The sequence below is a fragment of the Vombatus ursinus genome, unplaced genomic scaffold (assembly GCF_900497805.2).
Source record: "Vombatus ursinus unplaced genomic scaffold, bare-nosed wombat genome assembly UNPS02010219.1, whole genome shotgun sequence".
In the NCBI taxonomy this organism is placed as follows: Eukaryota; Metazoa; Chordata; class Mammalia; order Diprotodontia; family Vombatidae; genus Vombatus; species Vombatus ursinus.
This window is the reverse complement of record NW_020949997.1, coordinates 1,363,279-1,382,131: the sequence shown is the minus strand read 5'-3', so window position 1 is coordinate 1,382,131 and position 18,853 is coordinate 1,363,279. Positions and strand designations below refer to the sequence as shown.

The 18,853-nt window shown below is 36.6% G+C and overlaps 1 protein-coding gene across 1 annotated transcript in view; it reads left to right on the top strand.

Annotated features, from left to right (window-relative positions):
• MTMR9 (myotubularin related protein 9) overlaps nucleotides 1–16,065 on the top strand; it is a 45,785-nt gene extending 29,720 nt beyond the window's left edge. Inside the window, exons 7-10 of the mRNA XM_027853870.1 lie at nucleotides 1,950–2,091; nucleotides 4,641–4,861; nucleotides 10,042–10,193; nucleotides 11,058–16,065. Coding sequence (XP_027709671.1) covers nucleotides 1,950–2,091; nucleotides 4,641–4,861; nucleotides 10,042–10,193; nucleotides 11,058–11,221 — 679 coding nt within the window. The 3' untranslated portion in view covers nucleotides 11,222–16,065. The remainder of the gene's footprint in view (nucleotides 1–1,949; nucleotides 2,092–4,640; nucleotides 4,862–10,041; nucleotides 10,194–11,057) is intronic.
• The last annotated feature ends 2,788 nt before the right edge of the window (nucleotides 16,066–18,853 follow it).

Here is an 18,853-nt window from a genome sequence, read left to right as displayed (position 1 = left end):
GTAGAGCCTATATCAGATTGCATGCCGTCTTGGGGAGGGGGAAGAGGAGAGGGGGGAGAAAATTTAAAACTCAAAAGCTTATGGAAGTGAATGTTGAAAACTAAAAATAACTTAGTTAACTAAAAAAAAGAAAATCTCAAAAGATAATGCTTTTGAAATCACAAAGTGAATACTGTCAAGTTAGGAGGAAATATTCATATTTTAGAGAAAAAATTGTTATACAAATAGTTAATTTCCTTTTTAGGGAAAAATGTACTCAGGAAAATATGAAAATAAAGCTAAGCACTAAAATTCAGTACTAGTAGAGTTGAGACAAAATGATCAGATCATGTGCCTTATGTAGTTAAGGATTTTTCCTTAAATAAGTGAAGTCTTTATGTATATGGAGTCCTTAAAGGCTCCATATACAGCTATTTATTTCTGCTTTTAACTTGCAGGTATAGAATTATTTAATTTGTTGATGGTAGTAATTAGATGGAATTGAATGTTAGCAGTGGAAAATGTGACAATAAATGTGTAAATGAAATGACTGCCTAGAAATTAATAGAGATAATATGAAACAAATTTGTTTTTCATTATATAGTATATTCTTTTTTTTAAAATGTACTTATAATGAGTTAGCAAATGCAGAAATTAGTAAAAAAAGATTACTTTTGTGTTTCATCTTACTGGTTATTTCATACTAAAAATATGAAATTGAAAAACAGTTCATCAATGCCATATTTTGGCTCCCTTGGTGAATTTCATTTATGATATGTAACTAAATTTAGACATATAATTCATTACTAAGGTATAAATACACACTTGACTATAATTGAATTAAATTAGAGATGGCGTATTGGCATTAAGATCTTGGAACATCTTGGATCTGTGGTCTTGGAACATCTTATTTTGATATACCTATGTATATATTTATTTATAAGTGTGCCTCTAAGTTAATGAAATATTTGGTGTTTTCATTGCCATTTCCTTTCTCCCCACTAGATTTACAGTAAACATTTTCCTCCGAACAGCAGTGGTGGTTAAGGGCTAAGGGCACCAGGTTTGATCCCAGAAGAACTGAGTTCAGATCCTAGCTTTGCCACTCACTAGTTTTGTAGTCTTAGGCTCTGAAGTGTAATTTCCTTATCTGTAAAGTGGGAAGCATAATACTTGTACAACTTCCTCACAAGCATTGTGTGAAGAAGGCACTTTGAAAGCCTTAAAAAGCTATAGAAATGTGAATTGTAAAATATTTCCCAAAGTAAATTTTAGAAACATCTAAAGATGCATCATAGTAAATATAGCAGGTATGGAGTTAGAAGGCTCCTAGGATTTTGAACTGGAAGGGACCTTAGAAATCATCTAATCCAATTCCTTCACATTTGAAAGATGAGAAAACTATGACCAGAGAGCAGATATCATATGCCCAAAGTCTCTGATCATGGAACCAAAGGTCCTTTGGCTCCAAATCCATTGTCTTATCTGCTATGCCAAAAGGTGAAATCAGAGTCAAGAACAAAAGGGAAATACAGAAAAAGAACTTGAGGGTATATTTCAGAGGAAGAAAACCAAGGCCTGGTGATGTCCTTTTAAAGAAGGGAAAGGAATGAGAGGACCTACTATAAAATTCAAATACCACTAACTTTATCAAGGAAGAAAAATTCAAGTTTGAAAATTGAAGGGGGGCGGAATCTGTGAAATTTAATCACCAAAGAGGCCATTATTTATGAATTTTTGGAAACTTGTTCTATATTTCCCCCTCCCCCTCACTTCCTTCCCTTCCCTGCTCCATCTCAAGAAAAATCTTAGATGTATTTTATCAATCTTATTAAGACCGAGAACCTGCTGGGCTGTGGAGAAGTATACATTGCCTTACAAGTTATTTGCACTCAATAAATGTTTATTGTTAACAGAGTTCATTGAACATGTCGGGAGTATCCCATTTGTGCTCTGGATTTTCCTATCAGGGAAGGAGCATCGGTATTGATTCATGGAACAGAGGGAACTGATTCTACGCTTCAGGTTACCTCCTTGGCCCAGATCATCTTAGAACCAAGATGTAGGACCATCCGTGGTTTTGAGGCTCTTATAGAGAGAGAGTGGCTACAGGTAAGAAACATTATTTGATTCTAATAGAAATTGCCAGAAGTATCTGTATCATCTATTCAAAAGGAATTATCCTTATGTATTGATTTCTTCTTTTTGTAGTAGCTGTCACAATCACAGTATCTATCCCTGCAACATTTTAGATGAAAAACAAGTTTTCTATTTGGTTCCTTGACAGATAATTCCTTTATCTTAATGCCTATTGAATGAATAAATCCAAACTAACAAATAATAGAATGTTTACATAGAAGGCATTGTGTGGGACAAAGAAATACATGACTGTCCCTGTTTTACTGCAGTTTTGTCTAATAAGGTGAAGTGTACATGAATAGCAGAGTACTATAGAAATTAAGCAGAAAGAATTTACTCACTTTGGACTTAGGGTAGAGATGGAAGGAAGGCTATTGCTTGAGCTGGGTGTCTTAAGATAGGTAGGATTCTCCCTGTCTGACTGCTCTTTCTCAGTTTTCTTTGGAGTTCTTTATTATATCTATGCAGATGATTCCCTGGTCTGTATATCTTGCCCTAATCTCTCCTGAACTCTCATCTCCATATTTCTAAGTGTCTGCTAAGTATCTCTACCTACATGGCAACATATCCAAACTTATCCCTCTAAATTTCTCCATTTTATTTGAACAAGGACCTCTGCATTAATTTGCCTTTGGGTCATAAACCCTAGCTATTAATTCCCCCGAAACCTTTGTATATTTTACAAATTTTATCATTTTAATCAGAAATTGAATATTCTGTTCTGCAAAGATGTTCCAAAAAGAGTGTTATTTCAATTTGTTATTATGCAAAAAAATAAAATCTCATACTACAACATGACAGTAATGACCTTACCTTTAGAGTTAATGCTATGAAAAACTATGAAAAAATGCTATAAAACTAGAATTTCTTTGGAGCAAAATTAATCATTTATAATTATAACTCAACCTTATTACAATGTTCTTAATACTGCTATAAATGCCATTCATGTTCTTGACACTAAACTTTGTTATGTTATTATATTATCTTCCCTGTCCCCCCCATCCCTCCCCCCTCCCTTTTGCAATGCTCCAAAAGCATTGTGTAGCCATCTGTTTACCCTCTGATTCAGGTATGATCTTAATAGTTATGGGAATCCCAAGAATTAATAGAAGTTATTTCTGTTTGCTTTGTGTCAACTAATATGATCTAAAACCCCAAACTTTAATAGTTTGTGATAGGTGTTTGCTTTGATGTGTAAGAGTTTGGCTAGTTGAAAGACTAGTCTGCTTTAGGTTCTGATCATGAGGGTAAAAAGCAGAACTCTATGGGCATTATTGATTCTGTGCAATGACTAGAATGTATCATTCAGTTACTCACTTTGGACAGTAGGTGGCAGATTCTTCTGATTATTTCTCCAGACCACTGTTTTCCAAATAGGCCACACAATACTTGAGTTTGTAAAGGGCTCTTTTGAGTGTTGGTCTTGAGAGTATGGGATACCTTTGGATAAAGAAGGTTTGGAAAAATGTTGGAGCTGAACAGAATAAAATAATTCTGTTTTCATGTTTAAAAAAAAATGTAACACTTGGCAATGTTGCATACATCATTTCATGTTTAGTATTTGAGAGGGGGGGAAAGTGTTATTTTTTTCACAGACTCCTGGGTCACATTAACTATCCAGAACATCATGGTTCCTTGGAAGCAGATATACTGCTTTGGACGAATGGGAAAACAACTCCCACAATTTTGCTATTTGATATATGGTCCCACTCTGAAACCAAACTAAAATAACATGGCCACATCTCTTCATGAACTTGGGTTTATTCCTTAGCCATAGTGACAGGTTTGGTTATCAGAAATGACCTGAAACTTAGAGTGTCTAAGGAAAAGCAGAGCTTATAGCTGGCCTTCCATGGAAGGAAATATAAAAGGGAGATGGCAGTCATTTTTTTTCTTTTACCTATAAGGGTAATAGTCTTTTTCTCTTTTTATCTCTTAAGTTTTATAATTCTTGGAATTTGAGGCGTAATGGTAAACTAAGAACAAGGCCTTCTGCATTCATTTGCCTTGGGTAATAACCCCCTAGCTGGTGTTTTAAACATGTTCTCATAAAAAGTACTTCAGACCTACTCATTTCAGCTTATTGTCATGGGATGTGCTCCTGTTCCATTGAATTTATTGTAGATGACAGCATCTTCCAACACTTCCTTGATTTTGGATGGTTGGGAGGTGTTTGAAGGGCATCCTTTTTGATTTTGGATGGTTGGGAGGAAACATCAGTTTTAAACTAAGAAATTGACAAAATCTGATGCCCCCAACCTTCTGTCAAGAAGAATTGCTTTACCTATACAACAGACAGTTGGGGCCTTTTTATCAGTAGTGTAGTCTCTGCTAAGGAGGCGGACTTTCTCATTGAAAGAACCTTCTGGTTCTTTAAAAAAAACCTTTCTGGAAAGGTTTCCCCTCTGAGTTTGCTCTGTGTGTTATTAACAGGCATCTCATCGCAGCTGTGACAGACGTGACAGTAACAACTGCCCTCTAATGTTCTCACTGTGGGGCTTTGCATTATTCTTTACTTCTAGGCAGGCCACCCCTTCCAGCAGCGCTGTGCTCAGTCGGCCTACTCCAACAGTAAGCAGAAGTGGGAAGCACCTGTATTTTTTCTTTTCTTAGACTGCGTGTGGCAAATCCTGCGCCAGTTCCCTTGCTCCTTTGAATTTAATGAACACTTCCTCATCTTGCTCTTTGAGCACTCTTATGCTTCACAATTTGGGACGTTCTTGGGCAACAATGAAAGTGAAAGGTAAGCACATATCTCTGTTCATGGCAGCAGCCCATCTTACATGCTTTGTAGTCCCCAAGATACAAAGACTAAGCTCTGTCTCCTTTTTGTTTTCAAGTTATCACTGTGAATTCAAGTAATTATCCTATACATAATCGTTTGTTACAAAACATGCTACATCCTAGAACACCAAAATGACATGTCCTGTGGGAGTGTATATTCTCAAGTCCTTTGCTTTAATTGGCAGACACACTTGGGATCCCATGAGTGGGTTTGAATTCTTGAGTTCTCTAACATTGCCATTTTTAAAGATTGGTCTCCCTTAGTCAGACCCTCAGAATTGGAAGGTACCTCATATCTAGTGAGCTTTTCCACTTTTAGATAACTCTGATTATTAAGAAATTTCTCCTTACATCAAGACAAAATCTACTTCCAAACTTCAAACCAGTGCTCTTCTGGCCTCTTGGGCCAAGCAGAACAAGTCTATTAATATATTGGACACCACCATAGCTATCCCATCTCACAAGCCTAACAACTACTAAATCCATAGGTTTGTTTAAAAGATGCACAGTGGAATGATCTTTACAAGTATTATATAGAGAAATTTCTCATGATAATACTAACATTTATGTAGCGTTTTATGGTTTACAAAGTACTTTTCTGATAATAGCACTGTGATATTCCCATTTTGTAGATGAAGAAACTGAAGCCAGGAGAGTTTAACACACTTACCCAAAGTAATACAACTGGTAATTGCCCAAGCCAGGCCTTGAACTCAAGTCTTCTGACTCCAAAGTTTCTGTTTGTTTCCACAGCTCCAAATTAACCTTCTCAGTAAATGTGAACCTCAGGTTGTCTGAGTTTGTCTAAAGGCAAAATGTGATATGTTTTTTGATAGCCATTTCCATTTAATTGTATCAATACAAAACAATTTAGTCTTTTAAAAAAACTTTTTAACAGTTTATCTTTAGCTACAAACAGATGATAATGCATTATTTATTTTTCGAGTATTGTATTGACAGATTCTTTAGTTATGATTTTCCTTTCATAGATCTAGCTCTCTTAATCCAGTTTTAGTGCAAACCTTAGAACCATTTGATGAGTTCTGCAGAAAGGTCTTATGGTCTCTTTAGGTACTTGGCTTAATGAATTGCTACTTAATCTACAAGTTTTTTATATGCTTGATTTAGCAAGAATGTCCCCTTAGTGTTTGAACATGTTCACGTTCCATGTAAGTGGCTGCTACAGGTGTTTTATTCCCAGGTTTCTCTTAATGGTATTGTGGAAGTAGGACGAGACTGGTTGATTTTTAGGCATGTTGAAGAACTAGTTCAAAATTTTATATGGGTGGGGTAGTGGAGCTAACAATGTCCTTTTGCATTAATGACTCAAAACTACTATTTTGTAAAACTTTCCTCAGGTCATAGAAGTGAGGGAAGAGAAAAGCATTTATTAAGTGCCTACTATGTGCCAGACATTGTGCTAAGCACAGTTTTTTTAAATTAATGAAATAGGACTAGTTACCCATTTTCCATTTCAAGTTGATTTTCTAGGAATAGTTGCCTTCATTCGTGGTAGTAAGAGATTACTGTTGGAACTGTTAGTATTGCTAAAGTCATATTTTAATGAATGTCATTATAACACCTAATTCTATATAACAAGACTGTCTACATGTCATACCAGCAGCTTATATTAGAAATATAGAGTTTAGTGACAGGTGTAACCTTAGAGAGCATTTAATCCAGTGCACTTATTTTACAAAGGACACTGAGGCCTGGGGAGGTAAAATAATTTGCTTGGAATCTCACATCTAGGGAATGATGAAGATTCTTAGTCATTCTAGTGCTAACTACATTGCACTGTGGGGCAAGCCCCTGCCTCTCCCTGGGCCCATTTTCTACTCTAAGATGAAGCATTATCTCTATGGTCCCTTCCAACTCTGACATTCCATGTTTTTGTGAGAGAGCCCAGCCACTAATCTATCACTTCTTGAGCCTCAATTTCTTCCTTTAAAGTGAACAGGATAATAAAATGTCAGCCCATTGAGAGCAGAGACCTTTGTTTTTGCCTTTATATTACTAGTGCTTAGCACAATTCCTGGCACACAGGGGGCACTTAATAAATGATTATTGACTAAATGACATCACTATGTTAACATGGCTTTGCTGATATGAATGCAGCAAAGTCTACTGATCAAATAATCTGGTGTAATACCTGCATTCACAAGAAACCTGTATAAAAGTCCATGTTTGAATGTTTTTCTTATGTTTTATCATTTATATACAATAGATGTTGGAGGGCAGGGGTATGAGTCTTTTCCTTCAGCTGTTGAGTTTGTTTTTCTCAGAAGTACAGATGGATGACTGGGATGGAGTAACTGTCCTTAGACTCATGATTTTTAGAGTAGATAGACACCTTTTACCAGAGGACAGTAAGTATAAAATATATGGGCAGGGAGTAGAAGTAGTTAGTGATAGAGGCAGGGTAAGGGATGGCAAAATTGGACACCCAAGCAGATTGAGAAACCTCTGTGGACAAGGAGAACTTAAGGCTCAAGAACAAAAACCCCAGCCGTACAAGGAAGCTGAATTTTTTTTTCTTTTTGGTGAGGCAGTTGGGGGTTAAGTGATTTGCCCAGGGTCACACAGCTAGTAAGTGTCAAGTGTCTGAGGCTGGATTTGAACTCAGATCCTCCTGACTCCAAGGCTGGAGCTCTATCCACTGCACCACCTAGCTGCCCCAAACTTTTTAAATTAGGCTTTTCCTTAACAAGGGGATGGGGCAGCTAGGTGGCATAGTAGATAAAGCAGAACCTGAAGTCAGGAAGACTCATCTAACTGAGTCATATCTGACCTCAGACTCTTACTAGCTGTGTGGCTGTGTGACCCTCGGCAAGTCACTTAACCCTGTTTGCCTCTGTTTCCTCATCTGTAAAATGACCTGGAAAAAGACATGGCAAACCACTCCGGTATCTTTGCCAAGAAAACCCCAAAATAGGGTCACCAAGAGTAGGATGTAACTGAGCAACAGCAAAAGAACAAGGGGCCAGCTCCCCGGGAGTAGATAGACTAGATGGAGAGAAATTATAAAATGAGAAAATCCTGTCAATTGACTCCAAGGAAGCACCTGAAATTCTATTTTGCAGCAAGTAATCCTCCATTCTGGACTTCCATTACAACTGAACATCTTTTTTTTTGTTTGTTCTTATTGTTATTTTAATTTTTTTAAAATACCATTAAATAATGTGATTCAAAAAACATGTCAGTTTAAAAAGCCTTGCTCACTCCAAGAGGCGCAGGGGATAAATTGTTGACAGCAGTGTATTGTCTATCATACTTCATTCCAAGTAGACCTTATGGGCCTTTTCATTTTGCCCTTAGTGACTCTGGCTACTCAGTATTCCTGTTAAAACTCCAGTTTCCCATTCATAATGATATTATATATGAAGCTGAAAACTTACAAGAATGGCAGCATTTACCCTCCCCAGTATTTCACTTGTTTGTTTTTCTCCTAATTTGGAAACTGCCTTCCATATCCCAGGAAACCAAAATCAGATTTTTTTTTTGTCTGTGTAAGCCAAATTTTGGGAGAAAGTGAGGCCTTTTTTCAGACCCATATAAAATAATACTGGTCCACTGCATTAGGAGTAGGAAATTGGTTCTAGCCTGTTCTTGGAATTTCCCTGACCCTGAGTGGCAGAGAATTGGGAGCTGAGCTGGGGACCCTGCATATTCCCTAAAAAAGAAAATATAGTCTGAGCCCCTTTGGAGATGCAGTTAATTGGCTGCCTTGCCCTTGCCCTTGCTCTTGAGGTTGGAGCTCTTTCCTGTGTGGTATTTGACTTACTTTTATTTTCTTTTCCCCCTTCTCAGTTCTTCCTCTCTGCTGCCACTTCTGCCACACCTTAATTAGAAACCATAGAATATTAGATCTGGAAGACCTTAGAGATCATCTAATCAGACTCATTAATTTTACAGAGGAAGAAACTGAAGCCCAGAGAGATTGTATGATTTGCTAGTTAGTGGCAAAGCCAAGACCACTGGTTGTTTAGCTCTCTGTTTTTATTTTCTACTACCCAAACAGCTGTCTACTGCATTTTGATGGAAGAAGACACAAATGGCATTGGTGGTTATAACCTTTGTCCTATGGAATGTAAAAATATAAGGGTACAGACATACCCCTCATAGGTCAAGGGGTCAGTACACAAGTTAGTGTGGCAAATATTTAAAACCAACAATTGAAAATCTGAGAGTGTGAAGGCCTTTCTCTGTATTTCTTAATTAATCATGTTTAAGATCTTGAACTCTGTCTAATTTGTTTTGGTCTTTATTATTAGGTAGGGTACCTTTGTCGTGCCACTCAAATATAGAATGGAGAGACCTAAGCATGTAAGAATTTAAATGGTTAGTGACCACATAGCATTCTCATAACTCAAAATTATGTAATTGTCACCTGTTTAGCTCTAGTATAGAGTTTAGTTATTGTCCACAGTGTTTAAAAACTAACTATACAAGGACTTTAAGGAGAAAAGGCCACTTTATAGTAAAATCTTAGGCTAACCAGGGAATAAAAAGTATTGTGGCAGCTTGTTTTTATGGTTATTTTTAGAATTAACCAGGGGCCTTTCATGTTTGTAAAACCTTCCCAAAATAATAGTAAACTACTTTACCTTCTTCATAAATAGGGAATAGTGAACATAATTGAACTTTTCTTGGGTAATTAAGGATCTTGCAGTATTACAATTACAAAAGTGAAGTTTGACTATTTTCATGTAATGTGCACTGCTTTGTCCTTAAGTTTCAAGATTCTTAGCAACAGGAAATATTGGAAGTTTTTTGTTACTCACCAATTTAAATTTTTTATACTGCCCTAAACCTAGTGAAGAGGTAAAGGGAACAAAATTCTTTGAATGGGTTTAAGTAGAATCCCCAACATGACCTACCTTGAATGTACTTTTAGTCTGCCTACCAAAAGAGATTGCCTATAAACCAGTATCTCTGTGTTAATTCAAATTGAGTTCGTTTAATTTACTAGGTAATAACATTCTACAGGAATTTCTTTGAAAGTTTAGTGGCTTAGTTTATATGTCTTAGCTTGCACAGAGGGGATGTTGTCCCAACATTACATGAAAGGCTCATTAAATAAAATTATTTAAATTGCACACTTTCACTTGGTCAGCAATGATTTTCTTTCTTTATCAGGTGTAAATTGAAACTACAGCAGAAAACCATGTCTCTGTGGTCCTGGGTCAACAGACCCAGTGAACTGAGCAAGTTCATTAATCCTCTTTTTGAAGCCAATAGCCTTGTCATCTGGCCTTCAGTTGCTCCACAGAGTCTTCAGTTATGGGAAGGTAAATTGTTCTTATTTTTCAAATCTATTTTATTCCTATTCAGATATGCTATCTCTCTTTTTTATTATGTGCTATCTTTTGATTTGAGAATGGTGAAGCCACTTATATGCATCCCTCAGCTAACTCTGTGCCTGTAATACCCAGGCTTGTGTCTAGTAGCACAGCTTAGTTAGAGGAATTGTCTGTGGCTATGTAGTAAATCAAAATAAACTGGCCCACATGGAGTTTGAGCCTATAATAGCTTAATTGATAAGTGTCCATTTGACTTGGATATTCTCCACAGGTAGAAAAATAGAGTGGTCAGATGACATTGGTTTCTATTTCTAGCACTAGCCATGTGAGCAAGTCATTCAGTTTCTCCAACTCAAGTTTATTTATATAATGGAGCTAATAATGCTTATTTAATGTGGTTACTGTGGAGATCAAATGAAATATATGCAGAGTACTTTGTAAACTGTAAAATGGTATACAAATGCATAAAAAAGCACAAAAATATTACTGTTTCAGTTAATATCAAAAGTGAAATACTACCTATACTTGAAAATTTTTTTAATGTAGTTTCATGCAATTTGTGCAATTTGCATATGCCACAGCCATTTAACACTAGGCATTTATAGAAGAATGCTTTAGACCAATGATATATCTGAGTGTTTTAATGAATCATAATGAATCCTTGTCAGTCACTGACATATAATATGGGAAATTATAGTGTCACCTTATCTGTAGCTCTTTAATAAACAATTAGATAATCCTCACTTTGGGATTATGGAGGTATAAACCTATGTAGAAGAGAAAGATTAGGTACTATTATTCTATAAATGTAATGTTAATTCATTGTTTCTTTCCCCCTTCTGGTTTCAATAGGTGTATTCCTACGATGGAACAGATCCTCTAAGTATCTGGATGAAGCCTATGAAGAAATGACTAATATCATTGAATATAACAAGGAATTACAGGCAAAAGTAAATACCCTTAGAAGGCAATTGGCAGAGCTGGAAACAGAAGATGGGATGCAAGAAAGCCCCTAAGATATCCCTTGATGGCCATACCATTGGAGCCTTCTCCATCTCTTTCCTTCCCCTTAGTCTCTTTCTCCGGTTTTCCTATGGTTCATCTTTACACTGAAGCTTGGAATATGTTTAAATGGTGGGACTGATCTGATGTAATAGATTTCTCAACACTTCACTGATGAAGTCTACAACCATTATTTACCTTAAATAAGGCCTCTAAGGCTGCTTCACTTTGGGGAAAAGAGGAGGGTGATAGTCATTTTAGTTGGCATTAAAGTGGTGGCATGTTTGATGCCATTCATATTATAGACAACTTACACTTAAGTGTAAACTTAAGCTTATCCATTTTAATTTAAATCGTATATGGATGGCCAGTTGTGGACAATGACAAAAGTCCATCTAATTAAAAGATTTTCTGGCTTTTTTTTTTCCTTGGGTTTTTGGCGTTGATGTCAGACTTCTGTATGCAAAAACATGGGTTCTCAAACCTGAAGTGGCAAATCAAGGCATTTTTTGTTTAATGCGTTTTTTCAAATGGCCTTTGTTTAGTAAAATGGGTTTGTACTTTCTGTTTGGCGTAATTCAGAATGACAAAGCTAAATTTATTCTACATTCAGTTTATCAAGAAAGGAAAGAGATAATAAATACAGTAATGTCATCATTTCATTGTTATAGGACAGTTGCCTTTGAAAGAGAAGCCAGATAATCTGATGGGATTTCTCTTAAGAATTAAATTTGTTGAAGAGTGAACACTAAATCAGAGTTGGAAGAATGTGCAATATTGACATTTTTTGTTTGTTTGTTTTAAGTTTCTTGGCCGTATTTTCTAGAAGTGAACATAACATATGAGGGCCAGAAAGGAAAAATATCATTTGGAAGAGGTCATAATTTACATTGTAAAAAAATGGTTAACTTTAACCAGAGATGCACTGCCCTTGTCTGATGTTCTCATTGCACTGGTTTTTGCCTTTTTTTTTTTTTTTTTTTTAAGAATAAGACTTGACTAATACTGAGGTTACAACTTTTTTGTGATTTTTATCACAGTGCATTTTTGTCTTGACTATGCTAACTTGTCCATGTTCTATGTTAGACAAATGTGATTTAAGGAAGAACAAACTATGTTATCGTGATGTAGTACCACATTTTAAATTTCAGAAACTTAGTAGATTAAACGATTTTCAAATGTTACACAAAAGCATGACTTTTTATTCTGGTTTCAGTTTTTTCTTCTGGTCAGTTCCAGAAAATTTGTTGCCAAGTTTTTTCAAAGTTAATTTTGTTTAGCAAAATTATTGGTACTTACTACTTTTTAAGAGTATACTGTGAAAGATTAGGCTTTAATACCAATTCATTGTAACACCTATACATATAATCATTTTAGTGTAGAGTGCTGAAACATAACCCAATTTAGTGCTACTGTATGTTGTGGAAAAGGATAAACTTTTTGCTCTCCATTCCTGAATGTAAATACGTGACCACAGTGACCCTAGAAACTGGCAAATACATGCTGCTTCTCCCCACCTCCTTCAAAAATGTGATCCTACCACTTTAAAAGTTTCTACTCTTTTTATTCCTTCCCCTGGCTGGTTAGCAGTAATATGAAAAACTATCTTTATTGAGAAGTCCCTTATAGATATTTTAGAATGGCTGACTTCTCTGGCTATAGCTGTGAACCTTGGGGCATAATAGGCCTCATTAAACGACTAAGGCAAGGAAGGGAATTGAGATCTGTACATAAATAGACTAGAGCTAGTTATGTACGGTATATGTGTGTATGTATATAAAATTTGGAAGGCAGAGAAAGGAGGAAAACTTCGAGTCCTGAGAATGAGCTGCTACTTTCCAAATACATCTAAACCTAACTTTTTCTTTCAAAGTAGAAGACTTTTTTCACCTCCAATTCACTTAGGAAGTAGAAGGGAGAGCATCAGAAGATTTCTTAGTGACTCCGTAAAAATGGTTAACACAACATGTGGTCCACAGGAACTACATAGACAGGTATAGGGGCTGTTCATTACTAGGTTAAAGTGATAGGAGCATGGCTTGTCAATCATCCCTGGTGAGCAAGTATAAAGAATGTGTGAGCCAGAGTTCTATGATAGTAAGGAACATAAAATCTGCTCCTTCTTTCTCTTCCTGAAAACAGGTGCTAGCATATGAGGACTGTTATGCTATTGTATGATTTGTGTATTGTTAGTACGCATTTGCAGATAGAAATATCAAAATCTGAGAGCAATTTAGGGCAAGTTAGAACCAATTGAAGTGTCCTCCGGCTATGTGAAAAAATACTATAAAATAATAAATTACCTCTGACTTGACTAAAAGAAAAAGCAAAAGGGTTGAACCTGTTAGAATGTTCTTGTGAGATATTAGTGGGTTTTTTTTTTTAAGACTTTTTAGATAGAAGCCTTAGGCTTAGGGGATTATACTTAACAAGGCTGTCTGTTTCTCATCTAGACTGATAATCACATGAGGTGTTTTCATGTGTAACGGACACCTTCATTAGTCATCTATATTGAAGGTGCTGGTTTATATTTTTAGTTGTGTTTAAAAGCATATGAAAGGAACATAAAAAGCAAATGTGTAATCACTAGCTTCCAGTAGAACACAAAAAGGATCCTTTAACCTGTCCTCCACCTGAATAATTTCTACTTGTAATCACTATTCCCCAGTTCGTAGGTTCTCCAAATCCTGATTTTTTATCAACTTTTCCTTATGATTTTCCAAGAGAGAGAACTTCTCTGTGACATTACTGAGTCCATTATTGTCATTTGTAATTAGCAGATATTTACATAGATTTGGAAAACATAGGGTTGGCTAAACTAGAACTAAAAATTTTTTCATGGCAAAAGCCATCATATATAGTATTTGTGTGTCAAAATGAGCTTTTTGCCTTCGCAGAATCCATTTGAAGCAGTCATGCTAAAACTGTAAACTTTGTTGCCAAATTAAAAATTAGCGATATTAAATAACTTCTAATTTCAGTTCATTCTTAAGTTTTAAAAGTAATTTAGATGAACAATGCTAGTTTTTATATTTGTTCATAAGCTTACGTTGGGGAGATTTCTTTTATAATAAATCTTTGAACTCTGAGGTTTAGATTAATGAGAATATATGAGTCTCAATTGACTTCAGTTTAGGTGATGAAATGTGTTGGAATTTGGAAGTCTGTTGACTTCTTTTGTATAAGGAAAGAGTAACTGTCTCTATTTTGTCACATAAATGCCCATGAAACCATTTGAGGAAAAGTTGAATAAGTCCTTTTAATCGCCTAAAATGAAAACTTTTCAGTTTTACTGAATGGATGCTACAAGGAAGCAAAATGCTTATTCCTTATCTAGCAGACTGGACTCATTCTCGCTGTCTTCTGGACCAAAAGTGAGCTGGTTGTTGTTAAAATAGTTTGTCCCTTGCTCTGGCAACATGAGGCCTGTGACAAGAAGGCCACTCAGCACATCTGAACTGTCTGAGCCCTTTGTGTCGAGATCACTCAGATTTGGGGTTTTTTTCCTCCTTCCTTTGTCCATTTGAAGTACACCTAAAGTGATTTTGTCTACTTTTGCTGATAGCTGGTTTTTCAAGATATTTCCTTGGTCCTGTTTTTGTGTAATTCTCCATCTTACCAAATATCAAATAGTGGGAAGACTGGTTTTGCCCTCAGTATAACTGAACTAATAAAAAATTGGTATTCATAGTCTATCATTTTTTTTCTTCCTTCATAAAAAACTCTTTTCACCTCTGTTCTCATCAGTAAGGCCTTGCAGTCTTCATAAAATACATACCAGCCCACATGACCCAAAAACAGTCCTTTGAAACATTTCAGGTTCTTGAACTCTATACTCATTACTCTAAGTTCCTATTTAGGAAATAGAACCATCCCTCCCTCAAAATGAAACATTTATGAAATATTTAGTTTCTTTTTCTCTGTGTGGAGGAAAATGGTATTCACTACAAATTCTGTACTATCCTGAGAAGTGATTTCTGATGGGCTTTTAGAGTGAACAAAAATCTTATATATGACTCTTTGCAAATCCAAAGAATGGTATATGGAGATTTGAAACAACCCAATTCCTCAGTGTAATAAGGCCTGTGTCTGTCTAGCCATAACAACGTTTGCTTCTGGTTCAAGCTATATGCATCCTGGGAGAATTACTGCTCAACACAAATACATGCTAGACTTCATTACTTAGAATCCTTGTACACCTAATGCCATTTATAATAAAAATGTTGTACTTGCACAATTTACTTTAAATGTATTTCCTCATTAGCCAGGTATTTGGATTGTACTCTTGATATATTTGAATGTGACTCCTGGGTTCAAGTGCACTATTACTATTCATGTCCCATAAAATAAAGTCGCACCATGTAACATAACGGTGTCTGTAATGTATCTTTTGCTGATCCTTAGAGTGCTGTTAATGCACAGGTTCCACTACAGAGCATCTGTCTTTTACTGTTGGGGAAAGATGCTCTACACTTTTGTACATCTGTGTAACACTTTAATATTCTTTGTAATGTTCAAGTCATGGTCATTAAACAATGCAAAATAGATGGCAGATGTATTTCCATCCTAAATCATCTTGAGTCAGCTGTTTTGTCAAGTGTGGTTTTATTGACTTGAAAGAAATTGTGTCATCTCAAGTGTCTGTGTTGTTGTTGGTGCCTTGTTTTGTGTATGGTGTTTTTCTTCCACTACAAAGGAGAGCTACGCCATGTCTAGTGTTAAGTTTCTCTAGATAACTATTAATAAAATTTAAGTCTGATCAGATGCTGGAAAATTAAGCTGCCATCTGACTTTGGTTTTCTCAGAAATCTATAAAGAAGTTGGTAGAAAATATTTGAATTAAAATCTGCCTATGTTTAAATATATGTATTATTTTAATTCCTGCAGTTGAGTTTTCCTTTTCATCTACTTTCAACCTGTTCCATTCTTATTCCTTAAGTTTTGAGATTAAAATTAAACATCTGGGGTGAGGTAGGTGGTGCAGTGGATAGAACACCTGCCCTGGAGTCAAGAGGACCTAAATTCTAATCCGGACTTATTAGCTGTGTGTGACTGGGCAAGTCACTTAACCCTGATTGCTCCCCCCCAAAAAAAACAAACAAACATTAAATGTTTTCAGAAAGCTTACTGCAGCAAGTCTTCAGAATAACTGCCTATAATTCAGAAGTTCTCAAGGGAGGATTGTAGCAAAAGCAGGAGGCCACGTGACCCAGCCCCACTCATGAATTTGAACATTGAACTTGACATAGGGCTACAAACAACTGAAGGAACGGTCAGTAGTTAAGACAGGTGAAGGCAGTATATCTCACCATTCTCCCCTGCTGCCATCAGATTTGCCCAGGAGCCCTACCTTTGGTAAGGTAAGGCCAGAACTCTAAATCATTGGATGACAGTATGAATTGTTTTTGACTGGAGGTACTACACCCCTAAGCAGCAATCCATGAATTGCTACATTTTCTAGAGAAGTTCACATACCTGCACCTTCCACTTCCCTTTCTATTTCCTAATAATAAAATTGTGAATCATTGTCTACAGTACTGTTTGAAATTCCTAACAACTGAATGTCCAAAAGGAAGGGCAAGGGCAATTAAAATGATGAAAGGAGGGATTTCAGTAGGAGAATAAATTAAAAGATGGGAATCAGCTTAGACAAAAGCAAGAGGAGGTCATGAAGCCCTATGAGGGCAAGAAATGAATCTTAATAGTGTCAAAAAATTTAGAACTGGAATGGGACCTTCAGATGTCACCTAATTAAAAAATTTCAGAATTGAGAAGGACTTCAGAGACTGTTTTAAGCCATACCTGAAGGACTTTTCACAAAATACCAAACAAGTAGTCAACTAGCCTTGGAGATGAAGACTTTCAGTGAAGAAGCCACTACCTCCTGAATTAGCCTAAATTCACTCCCCATTCCACCTTCATAATATTATTCTATATCTCCTTCTTTCTAACACTTGTCACCACCCTGCCACAGGCCCTCATCACTTCCCATACTTGGACTACTGCAATGGTTAGTCTCCTTGACTCCATGTCTTTCCGTGTTCCAGTTTATCCTTAGCTGTCAAATTGATCTTCCTAAAGCATAGGTCTGACTGACATCTTCCTAATCTTATTCCCTTCCCAAGTATACTGTGATCCTTGTCTCCTTGCAGTTCCTTGAACAAGATACTTCCTTTCTGGACTCGGCATTTCCCTAGCTTTCTGGGTTTTCTGGCTTTCCCCTCATGTCTGGAATTCCCTCTTATCTCCACCTCCTGCTCTCCCTGGCTTCCTTCAAGTCCCAGCTAAAATACTATCTTCTACAAGTTTTCCTGGTAACCCTTCATGTTAGCATCAGCCCTCTGTTGATTATTTCTGTTTCATTCTGTATATATCATGTTGATATATACTGAGCTTCTTGAGGGCAGGGACTATTTTTTGCCTTTCTTTGTATCCCCAGGGCTTCGCACAGAATTTAGTACGTAATGGGCACTTAATAAATGGTGACTACTTCTGATTCTGCCAACTGGTGCCAAATAAGACAAATCTGATCTTCCATGTGATAGCCCTTAATATACTTGAAGACAATTATCTCATCCATCTTGGGTCTTCTCCAAACTAAACATCCCCAGTTCTTCCCTTCATCAATGTGGCTGCATTCCCCTGGATGCTTTCAAGCTTATTACTATCCTTTCTAAGATATGATATTCTGGAAGTGAACACAGGACTTCAAATGTGGTGTAGCCACATCCAGGATCAAATACTGCAGGGCTATCATCTCCATTTTTCTGGAAGTTATATCTCTCAATGCAGCCCTGTTACTTGCAGTCCACTAAAACTCCCCTGGGATCCTCCTAATTGTGTATACTCACAGTAGCAAACCAATAGCAAGCTCTGGTGGGCTTTACACCACCTTATGTAGAATGTCCATTCCTGTTCGTCACAGAAGCACTTTGACCAGCAGGCGTGGGTCCCCTAGTTTAATGCTATTTCCTATACTGATATTTAACTTCTTGTGAACTTTATAGTCCTTAGTGTAAAAGGGGCTGACCATAGGACAGGGATACAGGGAGAGAAGAGGGCATTCCAGATGGCAGTAGGTGAGAAGGTGGGAATAACTTCACAAATGTCATAGGAACATCAGGAGACCAACCTGACTGAAGACAGAAAGACTAATGTGCTAGCCCAGTGTTGTCAAACATACACCAAACACTAAACGCGGCCCTAACTAGATTAAAATGTAATTGTGAAATGCTTAACCAAATAAATTTAAAATACAATAAAATGTGGTTAATGTTAATATGCAGTTTTGTAAGTCAATATTTTGCTCTGCAGGCATGCTTTTTTATGGTCTAGTGGCCCCATTTTATTTGAGTTTGACAATTCTGCTGGAGAGTTAATGAGGCAACATGGAATCATGAAAAGGCTACACGATTCTGCCAAAGCCAAGTACGTAGCTCTAAAGGTTCATTTCTCTTGTGAATCTTTTTTGGTATAGTTGTTAAGTCATTTCAGTAGTGCCTGACCCTTTGTGACCCCCATTTGGGGTTTTCTTGGCAAAGTTACTGAAGTGATTTGCCATTTCCTTCTCCAGCTCATTTTATAGCTGAGGAAACTGAGGCAAACAGAATTAAGTGACTTGCCCAGGATCACACAGCCATTAAGTT